At 40.8% G+C, this 17018-nt stretch overlaps 1 protein-coding gene across 1 annotated transcript; it reads right to left on the bottom strand.

Annotated features, from left to right (window-relative positions):
* Window positions 1-3785: 3785 nt before the first annotated feature.
* Window positions 3786-7880, bottom strand: LOC121378997. Its single transcript, XM_041507429.1, has one exon. The coding sequence runs from the start codon at window positions 7148-7150 to the stop codon at window positions 6482-6484; it is 669 nt and encodes a 222-aa protein (XP_041363363.1). The 5' UTR covers window positions 7151-7880; the 3' UTR covers window positions 3786-6481.
* Window positions 7881-17018: the final 9138 nt, after the last annotated feature.

The raw sequence follows: 17018 nt of genomic DNA, 5'->3' as shown, positions 1-17018 counted from the left end.
TTGGCGCTCTTGCTGGTTATAATGTCTCGAATTTAATTTTTTGTCTTGGTAATGTTTCAACTGTTTATTTCCGCATTCCTCTGCGTGTCATACAACGTCATAGGATTACGTGACGTCACTAAATCCCATCAGTTTTAACGCATTGCGAGAAATTATAAGCGTTGGCGTATTTCCATTCTGATAAACAAAGCAGGAATGTACGAGTCTCATGGATGAGATTATGTAATAAAACAATTATTGACCACATTTCGGGCAATATCATGTTTTATGGACCGAAGAAATTGGTCCATAAATAGAGGATAATAAACGAGCTTTAGCGAGTGACAAATGAAAATTATTTCAAGAGGGACATAAATTTAATAAAAACTGGTATCGAGTTTGTTATTCTATTTATTACCTCAGCTATTTTTTTCTCTAAAAGCCTTTATTTTCGACGCACATGCACGAAGGCCAATCTGTATAGCAACGATGTAAACCACTTTACGCAGTGTCCTGAGAATTGCTATAACTTTGTAATTTAATCACGTCCATAGATAATTTTCAAAAACAAAAGTTTTCTTTATTCTGCTACAAAATCTATAAAGAATTGCATTAAAATGACATTTTGTTATAAATTTAACACCAAAAACAGAGAGACGTAAACGCAAACACTTTAAAGTACATGACGTCATTTTGTGTTTGCCAAATCGTGATGACGTCATATTTAGTACCGACAAGGCCATTGGTTTGTAAGCGTCAAATTGTCCAATAGTATTGTTCGTTAGACCAATGCAGAATATTTCTCACTGAGAAAATATGGAAAATATTTTCCCTGTTATGAGTGACCACTGGGGTAATAAATATAGAATACTATACGAGTTTTCGCTAGATATCATTTTACGAAACGAGTGAACTTCCCAAACGTATCTGACCGAACGAAAACGAGTGTGGTATTTTATTTATTACCCTCCTTTAAATCACGCAAATTATGAAAAATAAATAAATCAATCAATCAATTTTGTAGCCTATTTCAAGACCGGATGTTGATTTGCATAACTAGCCGGTGCACGACTACGTACCGCCGCATTGAGAAATAGTTCGTTGTACTTCCGCTACTTCTCAGTGACGTTTTCAGGGGAGTGGTGTAGTCGTACTTCCCCATAAATTTCCATCGGGTTTCATTTTTTAATTTAAAGAAAGCTGTAAGGTACATGCATCAATATATGTTTATTTTCATATTGGGTGAAAAATGGGTAAAACTAATGCATAATTCCATATTTTAACAAAACGCCCCCAAGAAAGAAATGTTCCCGTTACCCCACTGGTTATGCTAATAATGATGAATTCACAAATCACAACTGACAATAACAATTTGTTGACAAAAAATCCAACCAATAAGAGAATAACAAGTGTTTTTGCAGTTAAAAACGTGTAGCTTGCAAAAGCAGCTGAGTTCACGGGAAAACTAGTTATAACTTTAAGGTCCACGACAGTCACTTTTCGCGCCCTTGTTTTGGCTTTCTTTGTACACAATAAATATAGCATATCTTACCGTAAATTCACTTGAAATCCATATTTCGTAAAAGGTACAATTTTTCAATCACAGAATGTTCTTCAAACACATTCAGGTGCTTCAGTAATGTTCGAAAAACAAACAAAAATCAATAGGAATTTTGCATTGGATTTTTTCCAGCATTCTTAAAACGGAAACGTCATGTACCCAGTTTGTGGTTATTGTAAGGAGGTGCAAAGTGACGTCATTGGAATTCTGACGTCATTCAAATTCAAAATTAGCTATATTATTACAATGCATCGCCACATTAAAATAAAAACTGGTCTACTAACCTTGACCCCTGTTAAATTTCTACACAAGCAAACAACGCTGTTTACAGGTCGGTATATTTTACTTTTTCACAATTCTACAAAAAATATTAAGTTTAAGTTTTAAAAAATAAAAAACTACCTTTTGTCAAATATATCATATGAAAAAATTAACGTTGGATATGTTTCATTTATTGTGTACGAAGCCAAAACAAGGGTCCAAAAAGTGACTGTCGTAGATCTTAATAATGATGAATTCACAAATCACAACTGACAATAATAATTTGTAGACCACATAATAAATAAAATGAATATGTTTAATTATTGTTCTATTCATTCTTTTATTTTTATTTTTTATTTAAAAATATTTCTCGCGCGGTCCAGTTTACATCGACTTTTAATGAATGACATTTGTAGTAAAAGTTGTGGATGTTACTGACCTGGACATTAATTATGAATGAAAAAAATAGTCCCGTTATGCTAATAAGGTCGCTGTCCAACCAATCGAAATTGACTCTGTTCCCTGTTGACAAATCAAAATACAGTTTGTAATACGCACCTGGCGGTGCGTACGAAATTTGTACGACACCGCTATATCTTCACCAGGAGGGTAATAAAACATGATATTGCCCTCAATGACGGTCAATAATTGATAAGTATAAACTGGTTTTATGTAATCAAATTTAAAAACATAAATTGATTTTAACATGGTTAACACACACACACACACAGCTCGAGAGAGAGAGAGTCAGAGAGAGAGAGAGAGAGAGAGAGAGAGAGAGAGAGAGAGAGAGAGAGAGAGAGAGAGAGAGAGAGAGAGAGAGAGAACACACACATGCGCACACGCACACGCACACACAAAACATACACACACATACACATGGTAGTCCAGTTGGTCCGATCAATGGCGGTCTTCAGGGAGTTATCTCGTTTGATATCGCCGACAACAGCAACATTGGGTGGGGTTCGTTTGCGCTGGTCATTGCACTGTAGGAGGTGCATATGTAACTATCTTTAAAAACAAACAAACATGTATTTACGAACAAGAGCAAAGGAATGATCATCAAAGCAACATCTTTATTATCTTTATCTTGAAAACACAGGTGGTGGAGGGGGGGGGGGGGGACGTAGAGATTCTATTGCAATGGAGTTAGAGAGGTTTGTGTGGACAGCTCCAATTGTACATTTGTACAATTTTCTTGACAGAGAGAGAAAGAGAGAGAGAGAGAGAGAGAGAGAGAGAGAGAGAGAGAGAGAGAGAGAGAGAGAGAGAGAGAGAGGGGGGGAGGGAGGGCGACAAGGGGGGGAGAGAAGACGAGCGTCAGTGAGTGTGTGTGTGCGCGCACGTACTTATACATATATGCACGCATATATAGGCATACAAAAACATACGTACACACACAAACACAGGCACTGATACACACACGTGTGTGTGCAAACACACAAACGCGCGCGCGCACAAACGCACTGATACACACAGGTGTGTGTGTGTGTGTGTGTGTGTGTGTGAAAACAAAAATCCCTCAAAACGCTAACTGCAGTACTACAGATCGCGATATATTATCTGCATCAAGGCTACAACATTTTGTAATTTTTATAACAGATAGCGGCAGCAACTGCAACGCTAAATGTAGTTACTGCAGATAGCGTTGTTACTGCTGCGCTGTCGCTCAAGGTCGGCAAGAACATTTTTCTATTATTGTTTCAATAGTAATTATGCTTTGCAGTTTGTTTCTCGTTTTCATGATGCTGGACAATGCTATACATTAAAGGGACATTCCTGAGTTTGCTGCATTGTAAGATGTTTCTGACTAATAAAATATTTCTACGATTAAACTTATAAATTAAATATATTTTCTTGTTTAGAATGTCAATGTCTGTATATTCAGTTAATACTTTAGGCAGGTGTAGTATGCATATTTATGGGACATGGTTTTTCATACATATTGCAGTATTTTTTATTCTGAAGATGATAATACAGATAATTTAAATAACACCAGGCCTTTATTTCACATATAAGCCACTTTACATCCGCAAAACAGCTATAATTGTTTAGAAGATTCCATTAACTCTGTAGAATCTATGCCTTTATACAATAATTATAAAGTTAAAGATAATCTTTCAAAGAATGAACGACAAGGACTTAGGAGTCTCCAAATGATAAATGAATAATTATTAAAGAAGCAGATGAAGGCGGTGCTATTGTTATAATGAATACATTATATTATGAAACAAAGATACAAGAATGTTTGACAATAGTAACTTTTACAAATAAAGTGATATTAATAATAGGGATATCATGAAAAGATTACAGAAGCTAACAAAAAATATGCAAACGACCTACATGAAATGGAATCACAATATTTTTTTTTTCTGATTCAAGAAGTAATAAAACAAAATAGTGAGTATATTAAAACGGAAGAACCATCTGATGTTTCTTTCAAACCCATTGTAGGTGGTCCCAGAAGCCCTACACAAAGATTTAATAATTTCCTAGATATTATTCTTAAACCAATAGTCACGTCCGTACCTAGTTATGTACGAGATGACATAGATTTCTTAATACATTTACCAAATCATATTCAAAATGATACATTTCTCGCCACTTTTGACATAGTAGGTTTATATACTAATATTACCTTGGACAATAATAGATTTTGTTTTAATGATAAACACTTTCGTCAAATTAAAGGTTGTGCCATGACATCAAAAGTCAGTTCTACGTATGCAACTATTGAGATTGCTTACTTGGAAGAACTACTTTTTAACAGATTGATTACCAGTTTAATAAAAGTATAGTCTCTCTTTAAAACAACAAGTTTAAAATATCAACGTTTCGTCAATTAAATTACCAGTTTAACAATGAATTGGCCATTTATATTAAATCTAACTGGAAACGTTATATTGATGATTGTTTCTTAATATGGTTGAAAGATGAAGATTCAATAAAAACAAATTCCATTGTATTCTCAATAGTCTTCACCATCAATATAACTCACTATGGAAATTTATCATGATCAAATATCAATTTTAGATATTGAGATTACAAAGGAAGGCAATACATTAATTACAAATATGTATTATAAATCATCTGATACCCACCAGTATCTTCAGTTTAACTCTTGCCACCCACGACATACTAAACTGAATAACCCATGCACTGTGGCAAGACGTAGACGTGCTATTGATACCGACCCTGGCAGAAGAACAAAACGATTATCAGAATTAAAAGTTTCTTTTACAGAGACTGGGATATCCCAGTGGTCTCATTTCTAACTGATTTGAAAGGGCCGAACCTCTTTCTATAGAAGAATTAAGAGTTATACTTATAGAGCTAGCAACAAACAGGAAACGCTTACCCGTGTAACTACATATAATCCTAACAACACTAAAAACTGTCCATTTGCAGTCTCGTATGCCTCTACTACAGCAAAGTTCAAAAATGAAAAGTTGAAGTTAAAGTTTGTTTTGTTTAACGACACCACTAAAGCATGTTGATCATCTCGCCCAAAAATGAAAAGTTGCCTATCAAAACGTTAATTACTAGACAGCCTAAGAACCTCAAATAAATATTATGTCCCTTTGTGTTCAGTTCCAACTCGCACAAGTCAGTCAGTAAATGTGGTGATAAAATGTGCGGTACTTGTGATGTTTTAGTTGAAGGTTCCACATTTATATATAGACACGCACAAACGATTTTACGTGCGTATAAATGATCTAGTTTGATATTTACTACACTTAATATTAAAAATAGGTAATTAAAATAAGTACATTTCTACTTCGATGATTACATAATTACTAATGTAATGTAAAAATCTATAACTTTTCCATAATTATTTTTTAAAAACGAACTTAGCATGACCGACGGATCTGTTATATCGGTCAAAAATGGCATTTTTGCTTGCTTTAGCCAAAACAGAATAATATGTGTGATTCCGATTACATAAGCCAGAAAAATTAGGGTAGGTAGGCTCAAATCGTTTTTCCGCTTTTTTAAGGCACAATAATTAGGGTAGGTACGCTATTTTAAAGATATAGACTGAAATATTTTATATTAAGATATATGTAGCAAAAGAGTAAATTTTAGTTTTTAAGTTTAATTATATTTAATGTAATATATACATTTTTTACTTAACAGATGATGTTAACTTTGGCCATAAGAATACTATATAAAAAACATAATTAAACACCATGAAAAACAGTCTTTAAATGGAAAAGTTTTTATATCCAATTCCTTATGTCCAGTTTGACATCCAAACAAAATTAAAATAAAGTCTAAAATTTAACAAATTAACATTAGAATATACACAAAGAAAACAGATTGTTACATGAATAAAGCACGTTTCCACGTGTGCAAAAGTTAAACAAACAAATCTGCTTGTTGATGCTATTAACAGTGGCGTAGGAAGGCGCACACACACACATATCGGGTATTGATTCCAGACTGGCCGCGCATCAGGCGAGCGCTTTACCACTGGGTTATGTCCCGTCCCTCAGCTGCAAAAGGTTATACTGTAAAACGTGATGACCATATTCAACACCAGTGTCTTTTTCTCTCAAATTACTATTGCTTTTCTGTTTTTAATTGTATATACATGTAGTACCCACCGTTATATCGCCATATGTCTTAATTTACCATTATTTTTGTTATGGGCAATATCCGTTATATTTAATCAAACTTTCAAATTGTATATTCCATCAGCGTGTCGAATTTATTTCCACCAAACTTGACGTTTAGCTTCACCTTTGTTCCACTGGGATAACCCTGGGTGAAATCCACGAACCCTTCATAAACATCTGGTTTCACCGCCTCCAGTTTATTCCAGTCATTGTCCACCTTTATCTGCACATCTCTGGCCTTTGGAATGAAATAGCTAAACTTCACACCCACATCCCTGATACCTTTCGTCAAGAAGAGTGGTTCGTACAGATAACATCCTTCTTTCCAAAGTGGGTAGACCTTTGGGAATGGCTGGACATCGGCAGCTAACCCGGGACAGTGGATGAGATAGTTGATGACACCTTGCATCTGTGGTCCAGCCTCGTCTGGAGGCAGGGCGTACAGCTGCAGTTTGTAGAAACCTGCTGTAGGGGGATGGACGAGGAAGCAAAAGTTTAGACCAGCCCTCATCACAAGGTGGTATTCGTTCATCTCCTTCTTCCTCTCCATGGAGATCAACTTTGACGTCATTCTCGTTTTGGATGGAGCTCCGATGACAATTTCCACCCTGTCTGTGTCCATCATAACCACTGGGTCGGGGTGGGAGACGGTAGTAAGCCCGTAAGAGTCAAACTTTGCCTGTTTACCCAGGTAGCCTTCGGTCAAATATGGAAGTTCTATCTGTGTCATTTTCAAAAACTCTTCTTTCGTTTTACTTCACAAAAAAGATATATGAAAACTTTACTGTCCAAAAAATCTTATATACTGCGAAGATTTCTCAACAAATCAGTTTCCAGAAATTACCAGAATGTTTTCAGTCGTGTTATCGGTAACACTGTCAACATATATTGCTTTGATGATATTTGGCAACAGCGGATATATCGTTCTTGTCCTGTAACAGACTGTTTATCTTGGTTTCTTTGTTTGTTGTTCTTTTGCATCCAGCAATGTCTTCTCGTAATTGTGTGTCAGCGAAAGCAAAATAACAACTTCAAAATCACATTGAACGAATACTTTAATATTATCCTGTCAATAAAGGGTGAAAACTTTTCAAACAGTATTATCCTCTGCGCAGTTCCTAACTTATAACTTTAGCAATGATTCTTGTTTGTATATAATATGCTCAACTTCTTCTGTTTGTTCTCATGCTTGTAAGAGCCGTTATATTATAATAACTGGTTCTCGAATAGTTTTCACCTCCAGTGCGCCGGAATTCGGGTTAAACACTCGAGCTGTATTTACGCGTGTATACATAGCGGGCGAGAGCCAGCGTTCATCCTTTCTGCATCTGTTTCATGTTTGTTTACCACGAATATCTCAGTTGACCTTTTCTTATATACAGAGTTGCAAGGTAAATTAGAACATTTTGTAATTTAAAAAAAGAAGTCTGTTTCTGGCCACTTAATTTGTAATAATACTCGGTGTTGACTGCTGTCTCGGTGAACTTGTTTTCGATACCTGTATTAATTAAACACGATGCACGTTCATTTTGAAACAAACATTAGACGAAAATGCACCGCCAACGACAATGGGCATGAGGATTGCTGGAGTATCCATTTCACCTTACCTCAGCGGAATGTTTGCTGTATGAGGTGTCCCGCTCCATGTATTATATGATAGTATGAAAGTTTGTTTTGTTTAACAACATTAATTTATTAATCATCGGTTATTGGTTGTTAAAACGTTGTAATTCTGACGTATAGTCTTATAGAGGAAATCCGCTACATTTTTCTATTAGTAGCGAGGGATCTTTTATATGCACCATCCCACAGGCATAATAACACATACCACGGTCTTTGATATACTAGTCGTAGGGCACTGGCTGGAACGAGAATTAGCCCAATAGGCCCACCGACGGGGATCGATCCTACACCGAACACGATGAGGACAACAACAACGACGACGACGATGATGATGATAATGATGATGATGATGATGATGATGAACATGATTTTTATTCGTGTTTATCCGCTCAACGTTCGTGGCTTTATCGGTTATACAGCTGAGTGTGATTTATGTTTGGCAGGTGTGTATTTGTGTGTTTTTTTACTAAACGTTGCAATTGTTTGGTAGCGATGCCGCCGTCTGGACGTAAAAATAATATGGTATTATAAAACATCACAGTCTGATTTATCATGATATGTCCTAATATTAGCCTTTATTTAATGGTATGAAGAAAATGTAGACACTTGTATTATTAGCATGACCCGTGTCACCATATTGCTCAAGAAAATTAAAACGTTCTCCAACAAATAACCTGTAATCCCTACACTGGTAATGGACATTATTATATACCTATTCAGTCTTCCTATAGTGATAAAGACATTTTCAAACCGTGTGATAAATTTATCTTGTATCACACATAGGCCTATGTGCGATCTGAACCAGAACTTGTTAATGGGGAATTCCCTTTTTATTTTTTACTGGAGTTTTTGGTACTTACGACGTTACGTCATATATTAGTTACAACTTACGTCAGTCACAACTATTTGAAACACAAACTTGCTGCAGAGTACGATTCTTAATCATAGATTTAAGAACGTATAATTATGCCGTTAAATTAAAAAACGATTTTGTAAAAAATAAAAGAAGGTATGTAATAAATACAGAACTTCACATACGTTGTTTTCGCTTCCTATTTATTGCACTCGTTAACGTTTATTTTGCGCAATAACATACCACTCTACCGCTACGCGGTCTCGTGGTATATATTATTGCCTAAAATAAACTCGTGCAATAAATAAGAAACGAAAACAACGTATGTGAAGTTCTGTATATTTATGAACCGACTGGTTTTATTACTGTAAATAAATATTTTATACTGTTGGTTAAGTTAACTGACCAATCACGTAAAAGAAAATTATCACAGGTTATCGGTCATCGTGGTTGCTCATTTTTGCTCTAACGTACTTCTACTAGTATGCATTATTATTATTATTATTCTTATTATTATTATTATTATTATTATTATTATTGATTTATTGATTGATTGATTGATTGATTGATTGATTGATTTATTTATTTTTAGCAGATGAAAAGTACTGTAACCCCATTTCGTTCTGTTAATGCACACTGGAATATATTTTGTTAAATACTTTTATTATATTACCTGGGCATTTATGTTGTTTTACAAGTCATCAAAGCGAAGCGTTTGTTTACTCCTGTGCATACAGAAGTAGTTTACATGAGGTGACGTCACTTTCTTCAAAGCTCCAGTAACGGAGGCCACGAAAAAGAAATAACCTGGCTCCCACAGCTAGCATGAATCATGATTTTTTCAACACATTAGGCTGATAGTTCACCTGATTATCCTTTTGTTTTTTAAACAGACCAAAGCAATTCAGTTTACCGGTATACTTGGGGCGTGTCTTACATGCACGATCTTACTCTGTTAGAGAGACTTACAATGGAATGCACATAAATGGGTTTCTCATGTGTCGGCTGCATCAACAGATGGTGTTTCCGACACACAGATGACGAGCCAGTGGTGTACATACTGTGGTAACTCGTGATAAAATAATACACAAGACGCTGTGCTCTTCATTATAATTTAAATTATCTTTCTAGGAAAGAATTACGAGTTACGTTAAACGCGCTCTGTCACGGGTGGTGACCTAATTAATGACCCAACAAAGTATTATCTGAAAATATATACATTTGATTTGTCCCTAAAAATACTTTATTTAACCACCTACATAACCACCATATCACACTTATTATTTATATTTTGTCAAAATAATTGAATTATGGGTACGGTCCATAATTCAGAGAAAAATAACGGCTATTTTGCTCGCAGAGGTGCGACGTATTATTTTTGAGTCACGTGACGGGCATCCACCGGCTAAGCGTTCAGTATTAAAATGGCCGACCAACCTCGAGTGCCTATATTAACTCTGCCATTTACCTTTCGACCGACCGTTCAGAATTGCGCAGCCTTTTCTCTTTGGCATTAATTGCTCCATTCAAATTCCATAGCACCACCACCACCCCCACCACCCGCCTGCTACCGATTTGATCGGGCTGCTGGTGCTCCCTTGCACCTGCCAGTGCGGGCGGTCCCTCCTCTCCCCTCCCCCCACTTTCCTGTCCTGACAGGCGTGCGCTACAACAGCTTGTTATGAATGTGCACGTAAAACTCTATGACCTGTCCTGACCTCGAGTGCCAAGAAAGTGTGGGCGACCTGACACCACCACTACTACACTACACCATACCACACACACCACCACTACTACACACTACCACACACACACACATACCACACACACCACACACCACCACACACACACACCACCACTACACACACACACACCACACACCACCACTACTACTACCACTACACACCACACCTTACAAGACACACCACAACTACTACACTACACCATACCACACACACACACTACTACACTACACCATACCAGACACACCACCACTACTACACTACACCATACCACACACACCACCACTACTACACTACACCATACCACACACACCACCACTACTACACTACACCGTACCACACACACCACCACCACTACTACACTACACCATACCACACACACCACCACTACTACACTACACCATACCACACACACCACCACTACTACACTACACCGTACCACACACACCACCACTACTACACTACACCATACCACACACACCACACTACTACACTACACCATACCACACACACACCACTACTACTACACTACACCGTACCACACACACCACCACTACTACACTACACCATACCAGACACACCACCACTACTACACTACACCATACCAGACACACCACCACTACTACACTACACTATACCACACACCACCATTACTACACTACACCATACCAGACACACCACCACTACTACACACACTACACCACACCCACACACACTACTACACCATACCACACACACCACCACTACTACACTACACCGTACCACCACACACACACACACTACACCATACCACACACCACACTACACACACACCACCACACACACACCACTACTACACTACACCATACACACACACACACCACTACACTACACACACCACCACACACACACTACACCACCACACACCACACTACTACACTACACCATACCACACCACCACTACTACACTACACCGTACCAGACACACCACCACTACTACACTACACCATACCACACACACCACCACTACACACTACACCATACCAGACACACCACCACTACTACACTACACCATACCACACACACCACTACTACACTACACCATACCACACACACCACCACTACTACACTACACCATACCACACACACCACCACTACTACACTACACCATACCACACACACCACCACTACTACACTACACCATACCACACACACCACCACTACTACACTACACCATACCACACACCACCACTACTACACTACACCATACCACACACACCACCACTACTACACTACACCACACCACACACACCACCACTACACACACTACACCACTACCACACACACACACACCACTACACTACTACACTACCAGACACACCACCACTACTACACTACACTATACCACACACCACCACTACTACACTACACCATACCACACACACCACCACTACTACACTACACACATACCACCACACACACACCACGACTACTACACTACACCGTACCACACACACCACCACTACTACACTACACCATACCACACACCACCACTACTACACTACACCATACCACACACACCACCACACTACACACACACACCACACACACACACACACCACCATACCACACACACCACAACTACTACACTACACCATACCAAACACACCACGACTACTACACTACACCGTACCACACACACCACCACTACTACACTACACCATACCACACACACCACCACTACTACACTACACCATACCACACACACCACCACTACTACACTACACCATACCACACACCACCACTACTACACTACACCATACCAGACACACCACTACTACTACACTACACCGTACCACACACACACACTACTACACTACACTACCACACACACCCACTACTACACTACACCATACCACACACACACACTACTACACACTACACCATACCACACACACCACCACTACTACACTACACCATACCAGACACACCACACACTACTACACTACACCATACCACACACACACACTACTACACACACCATACACACACACCACCACTACCACACACCACCACACACACCACCACACTACACTACACTACCAGACACACACACACACACTACACTACACCACACACCACCACTACTACACTACACCATACCACACACACCACCACTACTACACTACACCATACCACACACCACACACTACTACACTACACCATACCACACACACCACACTACTACACTACACCATACCACACACACCACCACTACTACACTACACCATACCACACACCACCACTACTACACTACACCATACCAGACACACCACCACTACTACACTACACCATACCACACACACCACCACTACTACACTACACCGTACCACACACACCACCACTACTACACTACACCATACCACACACACCACCACTACTACACTACACCATACCACACACACCACTACTACACTACACCATACCACACACACCACACACTACTACACACACACCACACCACACACACCACTACTACACTACACCACTACCACACACCACCACTACACACACACCACACCACACCACACCACACCACACAATACACACTACACACACACTACCACCACACCACTACACACACCACACACACACCACACTACTACTACTACACTACACCACACCACACACACACACCACTACTACACTACACCACACCACACACACACCACTACTACACTACACCACCACACACACACCACTACTACACTACTACTACCACACACCACCACTACACCACACACACCACACACACCACACTACACACTACACCACACACCACCACTACTACACTACACCATACCAGACACACCACCACTACTACACTACACCACCGTACCACACACACCACCACTACTACACTAAACCATACCACACACCACCACTACTACACTACACCATACCACACACACCACTACTACTACACTACACCATACCACACACCACCACTACTACACTACACCATACCACACACCACCACTACTACACTACACCATACCACACACACCACCACTACTACACACCACCACCACACACACACCATACCACTACCACACTACACACACACCACACACACACCACTACTACACTACACCATACCACACACACCACCACTACTACACTACACCACCCACACACACCACTACTACTACTACACCACACCACACACACACCACTACTACACTACACCATACCACACACACCACACTACTACACTACACCATACCACACACACCACCTACTACTACACTACACACCACCACCACACACACCACACCACTACACTACACCATACCAGACACACCACTACTACACACTACACCATACCACACACACCACTACTACTACACTACACCACACCAGACACACCACACACTACACACTACACCATACCACACACACCACCACTACTACACTACACCGTACCATACACAACACACACACACTACTACACTACACCATACCACACACACCACCACTACTACACTACACCATACCACACACACCACCACTACTACACTACACCATACCACACACACCACCACTACTACACTACACCGTACCACACACACCACCACTACTACACTACACCATACCACACACACCACCACTACTACACTACACCGTACACACACACACACGACCACACACACACACACCACCACTACACTACACCATACCACACACACACACACTACACTACACACACTACACACATACCACACACCACCACTACTACACTACACCATACCACACACACCACCACTACTACACACACACACACACACACTACTACACTACACCATACCACACACACACCACTACACACACTACACACACACACCACACTACCACACTACACACACACCACACACACCACCACTACTACACTACACTATACCACACACACCACCACTACTACACTACACCGTACCACACACACACACACACACACTACACCTACCACACACACCACCACTACTACACTACACACACACACCACACTACTACACTACACCACACCACACACACCACCACTACTACACTACACCATACCAGACACACCACCACTACTACACTACACCATACCAGACACACACCACTACTACTACACCATACCAGACACCCACCACTACTACACTACACTACCACACACACACACTACACACACTACACCACCACACACACACCACTACTACTACACTACACCATACCAGACACACCACCACTACTACACTACACTACCACACACCACCACTACTACACTACACCGTACCACCACCACCACTACTACTACACCACCACACCACACACACCACCACTACTACACTACACCACACACCACACACACACCACCACTACTACACTACACCATACCACACACACACACCACTACTACACTACACCATACCACACACACCACCACTACTACACTACACCATACCACACACACCACTACTACACTACACCACCACACACACACACTACTACACTACACCATACCAGACACACCACACTACTACTACTACACCACACACCACCACCACACACACCACTACTACACTACTACACTACACCACCACACACCACCACTACTACACTACACCATACCACACACACCACTACACTACACCGTACCACACACCACTACCACCATACCACACACCACCACTACTACACTACACCATACCACACACCACCACTACTACACTACACCGTACCACACACACCACCACTACTACACTACACCATACCACACACACCACCACTACACTACTACACTACACCATACCAAACACACCACCACTACTACACTACACCGTACCACACACACCACCACTACTACACTACACCATACCACACACACCACCACTACTACACTACACCATACCACACACACCACCACTACTACACTACACCGTACCACACACACCACCACTACTACACTACACCATACCACACACACCACCACTACTACACTACACCATACCACACACCACTACTACTACACTACACCGTACCACACACACCACCACTACTACACTACACCATACCAGACACACCACCACTACTACACTACACCATACCACACACCACCACTACTACACTACACCATACCACACACCTACTACACACCACCACTACTACACACTACACCACTACCACACACACCACACACTACTACACTACACCGTACCACACACCACACCACTACACTACACCATACCAGACACACACACCACCACACACTACACTACACCACTACACCACACACCACACTACTACACTACACCATACCACACACACCACCACTACTACACTACACCATACACACACACACACACCACCACTACCAGACACACCACACTACTACACACACACCACCACTACTACACTACACACCACACCACACACACCACCACTACTACACACACCATACCAGACACACACACACACTACTACTACACCGTACCACACACACCACCACTACTACACTACACCATACCACACACACCACCACTACTACACTACACTACACCGTACCACACACACCACCACTACTACACTACACCATACCAGACACACCACCACTACTACACTACACCATACCACACACACCACCACTACTACACTACACCATACACACACACACACCACCACTACTACACTACACCATACCACACACACCACCACCACTACTACACACACACCACACCACACACACCACACACCACTACTACTACACTACACCATACCAGACACACCACCACTACTACACTACACTACACACCACCACACCACACCATACCACACACCACCACTACTACACTACACCACACCAGACACACCACTACTACACCACACTACACCACTACACTACACCAGACACACCACCACTACTACACTACACCATACACACACACCACCACTACCACACTACACCACACCACACACACCACCACACTACTACACTACACCATACCACACACACCACACCACTACTACACTACACCATACCACACACACCACTACTACTACACTACACCATACCAGACACACCACCACTACTACACTACACCATACCACACACACCACACTACTACACACACACGTACAGACACACCACCACACTACACTACACCATACCACACACACACCACTACTACACTACACCATACCACACACACCACCACTACTACACCACACCACACACCACTACTACTACACTACACCATACCACACACCACCACTACACTACACCATACCACACACACCACTACTACACTACACACCACACACCACACCACTACTACTACACTACACCATACCAGACACACCAC

This window comes from Gigantopelta aegis, chromosome 8, assembly GCF_016097555.1.
Source record: "Gigantopelta aegis isolate Gae_Host chromosome 8, Gae_host_genome, whole genome shotgun sequence".
NCBI lineage: Eukaryota > Metazoa > Mollusca > Gastropoda > Neomphalida > Peltospiridae > Gigantopelta > Gigantopelta aegis.
The sequence above is the reverse complement of the archived record's forward strand: the minus strand, read 5'-3'. Positions and strand labels throughout refer to the sequence as shown.